Source organism: Etheostoma cragini, chromosome 14 (assembly GCF_013103735.1).
Source record: "Etheostoma cragini isolate CJK2018 chromosome 14, CSU_Ecrag_1.0, whole genome shotgun sequence".
In the NCBI taxonomy this organism is placed as follows: Eukaryota; Metazoa; Chordata; class Actinopteri; order Perciformes; family Percidae; genus Etheostoma; species Etheostoma cragini.
The window spans coordinates 23,354,101-23,366,399 of NC_048420.1; the positions used below are offsets into that span (position 1 = coordinate 23,354,101).

At 41.0% G+C, this 12,299-nt stretch overlaps 1 protein-coding gene across 2 annotated transcripts in view; it reads right to left on the minus strand.

The window, feature by feature from the left end:
- LOC117956460 (venom phosphodiesterase 1) overlaps positions 1 to 9,960 on the minus strand; it is a 59,901-nt gene extending 49,941 nt beyond the window's left edge. For both annotated transcript variants that reach the window (XR_004659277.1, XM_034891536.1), the window contains exons 1-2: positions 9,870 to 9,960; positions 6,221 to 6,308 (exon numbers count right to left, since the gene is read on the minus strand). Coding sequence is in view for 1 of the 2 variants with exons in the window: in XM_034891536.1 (XP_034747427.1) it covers positions 6,221 to 6,308; positions 9,870 to 9,908 (127 nt within the window). In the remaining variant the exon portion in view is untranslated. The remainder of the gene's footprint in view (positions 1 to 6,220; positions 6,309 to 9,869) is intronic.
- Positions 9,961 to 12,299: the final 2,339 nt, after the last annotated feature.

The window sequence follows — 12,299 nt, forward strand, 5'->3', positions numbered from 1 at the left end:
GTCCCCTGAGTGTCTGTATGTCCTGTCCTGAGTCCCCCTGAGTGTCTGTATGTCCTGTCCTCTGTCCCCCTGAGTGTCTGTATGTCCTGTCCTGTGTTCCCCTGAGTGTCCGTATGTCCTGTCCTGTGTCCCCCTGAGTGTCAGTATGTCCTGTCCTGTGTTCCCCTGAGTGTCCGTAGGTCCTGTCCTGTGTTCCCCTGAGTGTCTGTATGTCCTGTCCTGTGTTCCCCTGAGTGTCTGTCCTGTCCTGTGTTCCCCTGAGAGAGGGCCTTTAGTTTTACTTCCTGAATGTTCCCGCCCATGTGACTACCTGATGTTTTCCACCTGCTTCCCTGCCCTCTTGTCACCTGCATCTTATTACCTCATTACCTCGTCACCTCATTACCTTGTGTATGTAATGTCTTAATTCCCTTGTCTCTTGTCAGATCCTTTTGTCCTGTCTACACGTACGTCCCTGTGTTCCTGTCAGCGTTCCTAGTGTCCCTGCTCGTCCCACCGGACGTTTTCCCGGCCATTGCCTTCAATCAATCAATCAAACTTTAGTTCTAAAGCACATTTAAAAACAAAGCACATTGTCTACAATAAGTAGACCAAATACAACACCACACAAATACAACATACAGTTCTCATGTTGGATTAAAAGCCAAGGAATTAAAAAGTGTTTGTAATCGTGATTTAAAAACGGGAAGGCTCTGGGCCGGTCTGACATGAAGAGGCAGCTCAGTCCACAGTCTCGGGGCTGCGACCGAGAAAGCCCGATCCCCTCTGCTCTTGAGTCGCGATTTAGGGACAAAGAAGAGACACACACCTTCCCAGACCTTAATGACCTGGAAGGAGCATGTGGCTTCAACAGATCAGTGACGTAGACTGGAGCCAGTCCATTTAGAGCTTTAAAAACAAACTATTAAATCTTAAAATCAATCCTAAAATGCACTGGGAGCCGGTGAAGAGAGGCAAGGACGGGGGTGATGTGATCACACTGTTGCTTGCTCTGGAAGAGACTACTAGAACTGTTGGGTCCTTGTAAATTCTGGAGTGTGGTCTATCTGTATAGTGTCTTGAAATAACTCTTGTTATGAATTGATACTATAAATAAAATGGAATTGAATTGAATCTCGCTCACGTGTCCCAGTAAGCCTTGCCCGTGAGTTTTCCTTCCCGTTAGTTTTGTCCCCTCCTCGTGAGCTTTTGCCAGCCCCTGTGCTCCGGTTTTTTGTTCCTTTATTTAGTCATATTGCTCGGACTCTGTTTTTTGTTACATAAGACCTCCACCACATGCCTGCTACTCTGCATTTGGGTCCTCCTTCGTCTGTTATCTGGTGATCTGGACCTACAAGCCGTCCACATGTGAACGACAGCCGTGGATACAAGCTTTACTCTGGTTATCATATGGACATGAAAAGGTATTTGCTATTTAACATAAATGTAAGGCTCTCAAAATAGCTCAGACTATTTCTAGAAATATTATATTCTGATATTACTCCATTGAGATGTCTGCCTTAGTGTGATAATGTTACGACTTAGACTATAAATGCTCAAATAAAGAATTTTAATATACTGTGAATGAAAACATTTTTTATTTTGAATAATTAACGTCATAAACATTTAGTTAAGTTTGATCTTTTTTGTCATTTCTAACTTACAACATTCAATACACTGGTAATAAACTATAAATATGATTTTTACACACACACACACACACACACACACACACACACACACACTGACACACCTAAAGTGTGTAGGCTGAACCATGAACTTCTTACACCAACCTTAACCTATAATGTGACTCTTAAAAGGAAATTAAACTGGAATCTCATGATTTTATGACTCAACATAACGTGTTCAGTTATGGACATGCAGATGGTACTGGATTTTAATCTCCCTCAATCTTTTGTGTGTAGTCATCATTTCCTCCTTTCTGCCTCGTCACCAAGGACACGAGTTGTCATTCCTAATGTGATGCATGAGGTTTCACATCAGGAATGACAGCTCGTGTGGCATCAAGGTGTGACTCATCCGCTGATTCTTTTCAGCTGCCAACACTGAAAAAAGGATTGTGGACGTTTGCACCAGGGCTGTAGTCGAGACCACCTTTGTCGAGACCAAGACTAGTTGAGTCCAAGACAAGACAGAGTCCAAAATGGTTCAAGACTGAGTCCAGGACAGGAAAAAAGGTCTTATGCACGACAGTATCAAGACAATCATTTTGGGTTTCACTTTCCCTCCAATAATATTATCAACGTAATAATGACACCTGGACTTGGTCGAGACCAAAAGCCATATTTGGCAAGACCAGTGGCCGAGACCAGTGCAAGTCCTTATACCAGCGAGTCGGAGACAAATTCGAGACCATAGAAAAACGGTCTTGAATCCAGGATATGAGACCAAGACCGGACTCGAGTACTACAGCCCTGGTTTGCACACCAACGTTTCTAACCCTTGACCTACTTCCACAAGAGAATACGTGTTCTACAAGTCTAACATTCAGGTTTAACAACGTCTGAATGACAACTGAGATGAAACGGGTGTGGAATAAAAAACAAAAACAGACCTGGAGCCATCTTGCATGTGTCAACTGGTTTTAGACTGAACCGGCAAAAACAAGTAGGTCAAAATGTCTTCTTCCTACAGGATCAACTGTACCTGTCTAACACCTCTACAACAACTTCACTACCACTGCCCATTAGGGCTGACCAATAAATTGCTTTTTATCGTCATGGTGAAACATTGTGAAAGGCTGCAACATATTGCAAATGACACTCAAAGATTTTTTGCATTAGTTAAAAGAAAGTAACAGTAGAAAACTGCATATAAACTTTATAAATCTGTCACTTTTTTATGTGTTGCCTCTCATTAACTCCATGTTCAATTTCTTGGAAATAGAATCTGGAAATGATTTCCTTTTGTGTGTTTTAGATACAAAAGGGCAATGTGTTGTATTTTAGGAGAATACTGCAGAAAATGCAGAACTAAGTACACTTCAAAATCCACCTAGTTTTCATCATTGTTGCATATTTTCCTCATAAGGTGCAGCCCTACAGCCCATTGTACTTATACCAATTTAATTCTTGTTCTGCTAAGAACTTGAGTATTATTTCCGGATCTTGATGCCTTTTTTGCTGATTTATTCTACCGTATATGTGCATTGTTTCTCTTCATCTTTCTTTGTTCGTTTGTTGCTGCCAACAGACCAACAACGATCACCTGTGACATGTGACACAACCCTGTTTCCATGGCTCCTGGAGACCCACAACACGCCTTTAGCTCCAGATTGACCCGTCGTTGTCCCCCCTTCCCTCGGTGAACAGTTCGAGGTGCCCCGGACTGCAGGCTGTGCACGCCACCTTGATTCGTGACAGTGTGATTGTTGGATAGACCGTCAACCAGCCGTCAACTCAAGATAGACGGGCAGCGGAGCGAGAGGGGGGGGCGGGGGGGCAACAGCTGTGTGTGCGACGTGTGCGTACCCTGTTTTGCGATGCCGCGCTGTGTAAATCCACCAAGTGAAGTTCTGGTCTGGATTGAACTGCATCGACTCCTTTGTGAGACACCCATCTTTACAGTGTCTTGCCAAAGATATAAAACTGTAATTGTGTGTAAAGAATCAACAACAAGTGGGACACAATCATGAAGTGGAACGACATTTATTGGCTATTTCAAAACGTTTTTAACAAATAAAAAACTGGAAAATTTCGTTCCACTTCATGATTTTGTCCCACTTGTTGTTGATTCTTCATAAAAAAAATTACAGTTTTATATCTTCATGTTTGAAGCCTGAAATGTGGCAAAAGGTGGAAAAGTACAAGGGAGCCAAATACTTTGGCAAGACACTGTATATTCATCCTTCCTAAAACAGTCCGGCCATCTTATCAGCCCATCACCTATTTAATAGTAATCCTGTGTGGCTGCGAGCCGCTCGGCTCTTCTTACACTCATAAAAATGTCCAAACCACATGAAAACTGTCCTGCAGTCATACTTCCAGAGTGGAAAACCTCACTCCGCTTTGACTCAGCCCACTGGCATGATCATTGAAAGCAGAAGAAAATAAAAAGGCCTCTTCATAACGAAATGGGAAATCCACAGAACAACCGTGCCAGCTGGTTGGTCATTGGGAAACGTGTGCAGAGCGAGAACCTCTGGGGCCTTTGGTCCAATGACTGCTCCTCGTGTGACTTAGCCCTGCCTGGGCCCCAGCAGGACCAACGGCGGATTAACACCACATGAGTGAGCGAACCCCCTGATTACAGATGGTCGACTGAGCTTTGAGGCGACTCTCTTTACTTGGCTGCTTTTTCCAATAGCGTGCTCACCAACCAGCTGGCGGACCACCTGCAGGCTGAGCAGCCCACTCACCTCTCTGCTATTAGGACCAACCAGACCACATGACGAGGAAAAGAGGACGCGGGTCTTGAGTAGGTCTGCACGAGATGAGGAAATGATCTAATTGCGATAATTTGTGACTGATGTTGTTAGTACGATTGGGAATGACCATTCTTGTATCACTCGTTTTCACTGAAAAATATTCAAATATAAAAAATGAAAATGATTTATAGTGGGATTGTTGGGAGGATCTGTGCAAAACAGAGACTTTTTCTATAGTCTGGGACGTCTCTGTGCTTCATTCAGAATAGTTCAACACATATTTTGCAAAAATGGGGCCCCACTTGCGATATTGACCCTCCGCAATTTGGATATTGCACTACTCCATAGTACAATTTCAATAAAATTGCAATTATTGTGCAGCCCTGGTCTTGAATTAAAACAAAGGAAAGATTAAAAAAAACAACCAAATGCCGAGGTGGAGAGAGTTTGTGGGGATTTCCTCGTTGCTTTACATGTGACGGCATCTCTGAAGAATGTTGCTCTTCTTGAAGTTTAAAAATAGCTCCAAGCAGCTCATAACAAATTAATGTAGGCTATTCGTGACGGAGTTCGAGGTGTTTTTCCACGTGTAAATCAGGCACGTTTGTAATGATGAATAGAAGTAAAATGTGGTTTCACTGTGCAATCTCTGCCTTAATATTCCTTAATTGTTTCTTTTGTGTTACCTTGACTAAGGCGGCATGCTTACAGTTCTGTTGGTTGGTCTGTCCTTCAGAAGGATTACACATGCACTACTCGCCCAATTTAGGGGAAACTTGCTGCAAGGGTGCAACATGAGCCAAGGAAGAAGGAATTCAATTTTGAAGTGGGCCAGAATCCTGGGGCAGATACTAAATATATTTCTAACTTTTTATAACAAAGCAAGATAGGCCATTTGGCTTTGCCGATAGTCTACGCCCTCTGAGTGCCCTGAACACCAGTGTTTTTTTTTACTATAAGTACTCTATCTTTCCTAGTTATGCCATAATTACACACCAGATTCTGTGAGCCGGCGGCACCACGGTGGTTGGCACAGTCGTCTCACAGCAGGAAGGGTCTGCGTTCAAACCTGCCGTCCCCTCTGCGTGGAGTTTGCATGTTCTCCCAGTGTCGGCGTGGGTGCTCTGACTTTCTCACACTTCTTCCTCCTAAAATTGCCCCGTAAGTGGGAGTGGGCTGTCTTTTTCCCTTGACTGGGAACCTGTCCAGTGTGTACTACCCCCCTAAGGATAAGTTAAATGGATGGATGGATTCTGTGTCCCTCCACCTTCTAAATTCACCGGCCCGTCCGCGTGGAGTTTGCATGTTCTCCCGGTGTCGGCGTGGATGCGGCCAGTGTCCAGTGTCCCCGCTATAACGGGGAGTTATGGATGGATGGATGGATGGATTCTGTGTCCCTCCACCTTTTAAATAGACCTCCCCTTGGTCTTTTGAGACGAGTGGAATTTTCCCCAGAAACCCCAGAGAAATCTCTCTAGTCTGAAGGAAAAGCAAGCAACTGGCTTCAATCTGAAAATCTTACCCACAGCTGTGCGGTCATTTTATTTTGTGTATAGCTCGTTAAATGTGACTGAAGCATTCATCATACCATTTCACAAGATTCCGCAAGTTTAAAGAAAGACGTGGCATGAAAACGTGGCGTTAACGTGAAAGGGCCGAGCAGAGGGGGGCGACGTGGCTGCCAAGTGCCGTTCTGAAGATAAACAACACTTTCTGTGGAATATGAGTCTGAGCAAGGAGGACTCACTGCAGGGAAAATGGCTTTTGGAAGGGCAGAGAAATGTATGCGTGTGTGTGTGTGTGTGTGTGTGTGTGTGTGTGTGTGTGTGTGTGTGTATGTGTGTGTCTGAACACCTTTGTTTCGACATTTTTGCAAGTCCAATCCGAGACCAAGTCCGAGACCGAGGATCAGGGTCACGATCGACACAGCCAAGGCTCCTACCTGTGGCACACAAACACATTCCCTTAACCCTTTGTGCCGTCTCCCTGTTGACCATGAACTTCTCGTCTTTCCGGGTCCAAATTTCCAGCATTTTTTTTCATACATGGTCAATAAACCTAATTTATATGACATTATTCCTATTTTTTTTGTTTAAAAAAAGCCAAAATTATGAATTATTTTGCCTGGTAGCTGAGATCAGAGCATGTATAGTCAGAATTCTGGTTTGAAACCATTCAAATTTCTTCTCTTTTTTTTTCTTCAAATGCTATGAAACTGAATAAAACTGTCCAAATTTAACAAAAGTAATCGTTAAAATTTACCAAAAGATCATCCATGCATCCATGTTATCTTTTGGGAATTTGGGTTTTTCTGATAAGAAACTTCTGATATGAATAAAACTTTGAAAACGGGTCCAATTTCCCCCCGAGGACGACACAAGGGTTAATCTTCAACTTACGAGACGAGACATGTTTGATAACCCTAGCGACAATTTTCTTGTTGCACAACCAATTTGTTTCTACAACGGAAACCCAAAAGGTCAATCCCTGTGTTTTTAGAACTAGTTGGCAGTGAGTGGCAGAGAAAATAGAAGCAAAGATGGTGATGATACGTTACATAACACACAGATGTATGAACTCGCTGCACAAACCTGCAGCATACCTTTCACATTCCTCCGCTATTAGAGCATGTTCCCACTGCTGTTTAGAGTTTCTGTGTTGCTCTTATATCCCTCATGGTGTCCTCATATTGTCCTCATATTGTCCTCATGGTGTCCTCATGGTGTCCTTATGTGGTCCTCGGGTCAGATTGACCCATTGTCCTATATCAATGTTGTTTTTAATTCCCCAAAATAACATGATTGATTCCACCCAACGCTCTTTGCCAAGTACAAATCTCTACTTTCATTAATTTTGGGTCTTATTCAATTTTATAGCATTGTAAAACAAATGGAAGTGTTGTTGAAATAGTATTGAGTAAAAGTTGACATATTCCAGTCTGTGGTTATCATCAACATCCATTCGCATCCAAAGCGCTTGTTTTGCCACTTACACACTCAGATTAATATCCTTTGTGACTGGCAACATTATGGGAAGTATCCCTACATATAGATAGACCTTTAAAACCTCTTTAAAACCTCTTTAAAACCTCTCTCTTTAACCAGAAACGGCTCTGAAGCTGCTAAACCCACCAGACTCCATTTAAAAAAGCAATGCTTTTAGCATATATGCCGACTAAAAGAGTCAAATAATACAATTTTAAATGCTATAACCCATCACTCAGTGATATCAGATACTCGTCAAAACTGTGGAATCACTGTAACACGCAACTGTATCTGTTTTAATTATTGGGCATTGCAATTTTGTCGGTTATTTATGTATGTGTGTTTCTTTTGTGGTATTTGTGTGAGTCAGTTTGTCTATATATGTAGTTATGTTTGTGTTTGGTCTGTAGCCCTTTTCTAATGTGTTGAGTGTACTTTTTATCTGGACCTTGAGTCTGTAAATAAAGAAATATGTACAGAGAAAAACATATTCTCACACGTAAATGAAGTGTATTTTCGACGCTAATATTCCTGTTTATTCACATGCGAATGATCTTCCTCTTCAGAGAAGTCGACGTCCTTAGAAATCCTTTCCACGATGTAGTCGGACACTAAGAATATTAATCTGAGTCTGTCAGTGCAAACAAATTAACCATTGATTTGAATATATGATCCACATTTTGTCAGACTCTCAATGTGATTAAAATCCAAATACTCCGTTTGCTTGAATTGTTGAACGTCCTGGAAACCCAAACTGGGTTTCCAGGACGTGGTTTCATTTGATTGGAGATGATTGTTAAAATAAATGAATCTTGTGGGCAGATGTTTTCCACATCAATCACAGTGTTTTTTAACTAAAGGTGTTCATCATCAACATAACTTCAAAGGCAACACATGAGTAGGTCTGACATCTGGTGGACAGATGGTTCCTCGCCCAACGGTCCGGTAACAAAGGATTGTTTGTAATTACCAAATACATCTGTAGATATTGATGAAATGAATAGTTTTCTAGCATGCTTTTCTCTGCAGTTAATGCCCGTTTGTTTCAGACCTGCGTGCTGAAGAACTTAGATTTGTGAGATTGTAAGATTTGTAAGAAGAGTTCATTTGGATTAGCTCAAAACAGACATTTCTGTTTGGTTGTTTTGTCCATTAAAAGTTTCACAACTGACATTTTATAAATTGAATGTCACTGTTTCTCCATATTGCAATATCATATAGCATGGCAGATTTTTTTTAATATTGCCCACTCCTTCTGTGAAGAGCTTATAATGCCCAAAATGACAAGTTAAAGACATTAAAACAACCAAAAAAAAGTTATTTAAGTCACTTTGGCAACTGCGTTAGATTTGATTGCCTCTGGGATTTATAAAGTGTTTATAAACTGTTGTAATTATAAAGATATTATTAATGATATCATGATTAGGGGATGATTATTGTATGGTAATAAGTAATATTTATTGTTATTGTATATCACTGTAAGAGTGCTGGATGTGCAGAGCTGGGTTAAAGCCTGACATCTGGCACGTGACATCCCTTCCCTTCTCTCTGCTCTCTATTTGACTAGGATATCTTCGCTGCATCCGGGGCTTTGAACCGTACGGACCGTTGTGATTGGTTTAAAGAAACCCAAACAAGCCAGTGTTTTTCTTCACCCTATGCTAGAATAGATAAGCGGTGTAGCAGGAACAAACTCCAGTGTGACACAGCGCTCTGCAGATAGACAATGTGAGACTACAGCCAGGTCCTTGTGCATTGAGTCAGACAATGTTCGGACATCACGTTGTTAGCAAGCATTTTGATGTGTTTCAACAGTGACGAGGCTGTTATCTCATAATATGCTATATTTCCCTTAAGTAAATGGTCTGTTCTTATGTAGCACTTTTACATGGTACAGAAACCATTCCCCGTTCACACTCTGTGGCCGACGTAACCTTCTCATCAGATAAACACTCACACACATTTACACTCAACTCAGGGTTCAGGGTCTTGCCCAAGGACACTTCAACATGGGACCGCAGGGCCAGGGATCGAACCATCCACCCTCAAAGCGCTTTTACATAGTACAGGAACCATTCACACACTTTTGGCCAATGTATAATTGGTGCCAAAAACCTTCCGACTGGCAGGCGACCGCTCCACCACTGAGCCACAGCCGCCCCTTAAGACATCTTATTACATCTAAAAGCCTTCTCTACATTGGTGAAATCCATTTAAATCACTCCTTACGATAGTGTGGATCCAATATGAATCCAAAGAGTGGTCCATTAAAATCCCTCTAACAAGGTTTGGGGTTCTTCCCATATGTGCCCATGATACCACATTTTGCATTATTTAGTAACATCCAATGAAAAAGAGAGCAGTGCGCTCATCAAAACCTCCAAAGATAAGTAAAGGTTAAATAAACTGTATCTACCAAAGCAGATTACGCATTATATTAAACTCCTAAACTTGCATCACTGTTAAAAAAAAGGCGGTTTTCTTCATTCCCTCAATTCAGAACCAAAGCCGATACTCACAATGATCTTCTTTTTCTGCAACTCCTTTACAAAACCCATGGTTCCAATGAGAGTGGCAGCACACAGACAGAAAGCAGACAGACAGATAAAAGGAAACACAGACTATTGTAGGAAAAGGGGCATAAAGTTTCACAGGAGTGACCTCTGGACTAGGTGTGAACACGAGATAAGAAACTGATAAGTAACTGGTCCTGAACGGACTCAGATTGAACGGTTGTCAATCCATCAAAATACAGATGAAACAGAAACTCACCTAGGACGAGTCCTGCTGGTTCCAAACGTCCTGGGAACCTACAATAAAGCAAAACCTAATTCTAGCCTCATATAAAAAGGTGTGTACCTTTGCAAACCATGTCCAATCAAATGAATTGACCACAGGTGAACATCTTAAAGTTGATTACACTTGGACTTATCTTTATCAATCCTTTGGGATGACTCTTGCAGGAAATTGAAGTTACCGGCATCCGTTTTAGCATGAAAAGAAGAAGAGTACAACACGTTGCAATATAACAACATGCAAGCCAAGATAAGAGGGGAGAGTAGGAAAAACTAGCATAGCATAGCATAGCATAGCATAGCATAGCATAGCAAAGAGTCCATACTACATCAGGATTTTTCTTTTAAATAAACATTAAGTCTAAAATCTATGTTTGCTGTTGTGTTGACATTGTCACGATGTGGTTATGAGTGTAGACTAATTAGATTAAAAAAAGAATCAAGTTTAAGTTTAAGCTATTTTAACATGAGGCTCTAACTCACAATATTTGAAAAAAGGGGACGGAAACTACATATAGTGTATGTTTGAAGGTTGACGAAGACAACACACAGTTTAACCCTTGTATGGCATTTGGGTCAAATTGACCCATTTCAAATTTTGAAGAAAAATTGTGCAATTTTTTCTACCTGAAAATTAACGTCCTTACCTTACTTCCTGTGAAAAACATGTATTCCTGACTCAATTTGGAACATTATTATAGATATGACCACTTATGTTGTTTCCATAGTGGATATTTAACATGAATTATGAACCTTATGTCAAAAACTTAACCCCACTTCCATGTTTAATAGTGTGCTAGTAGAGACTGATGCATTCCCTAAATATGTTATCTCAATTGTTTTAAATGGAGATAAAGACAATATTTGGTAATAGATAATGAAGTAAAATGTTATTTTAGAATTGTTTTTAAAAAAAAAACAAATAAGTCCCGGGTCAATTTGACCCAAGAGATACGAGAGGGTCCCGAAAGTGAAGACAACACGCAGTTTGTACCATGGCAACCGCACTTTACAAAACCGTTATGTGACGCCACTTTACTTCCAGTCTACCTTCTGTTTGTTGTCTGTTGTTTGCCTGTTTTCATTGTGTGTTTACTTGTTTGTTGTGCTTTTATTGAAGAAAATTCTGCTGTAACAAGGGAATTTTCCCACTCTGGGATGAATAAAGTATTATCTAGTCTAATCTTAACAGGCAGAATACAAAGTATTTCTATTTAATATTATTTTAGACGGCAAACAGCAACTTATCTGAGGCTGTGATGCTCTTTAATTAACTAACACTATGTAAAACACCATGCTAACATGTTAACTGTATGCTAAATGTGCAAGCATGCTAAATCTGAATGCTACATATAGGCCTATAATCTCTCATTTATCCAAATGTGTGCTTACCGTTACAGCTAATATTAGCAAGATAAATACCACTATATTAAACTACAACTACTGTTTACAACCTAACATGAACACCTTAGCATTTAATAGCATAGCAGATAGTCTAAACACTTTCCTCTATATCAAACATTGCTTTTAAATCCTCAGCATTACATTAAAACATCAACATCATAGTGTTTGATGCTAGCTAGCCTAGCAGCCAAACTTGTTCTCAGGCTAGCTAGTGTTTGCTAACACTAGGAGTGTAGCTAGCAGCCAAATGTTAACACTGTTCTCAGACTACCTAGTGTTAGCTAACACTAGGAGTGTAACTAGCAGACAAATGTTAACACTGTTCTCAGACTAGCTAGTGTTAGCTAACACTGGGAGTGTAGCTAGCAGCTGAATGTTAACACTGTTCTCAGGCTAGCTAGTGTTTGCTAACACTAGGAGTGTAGCTAGCAGCCAAATGTTAACACTGTTCTCAGGCTAGCTAGTGTTTGCTAACACTGGGAATGTAGCTAGCAGCCAAATGTTAACACTGTTCTCAGACTAGCTAGTGTTTGCTAACACTAGGAGTGTAGCTAGCAGCCACATGTTAACACTGTTCTCAGGCTAGCTAGTGTTTGCTAACACTAGGAGTGTAGCTAGCAGCCAAATGTTAACACTGTTCTCGGGTTAGCTAGTGTTTGCTAACACTAGGAGTGTAGCTAGCAGCTGAATGTTAACACTGTTCTCAGGCTAGCTAGTGTTAGCTAACACTGGGAGTGTAGCAGCCAAATG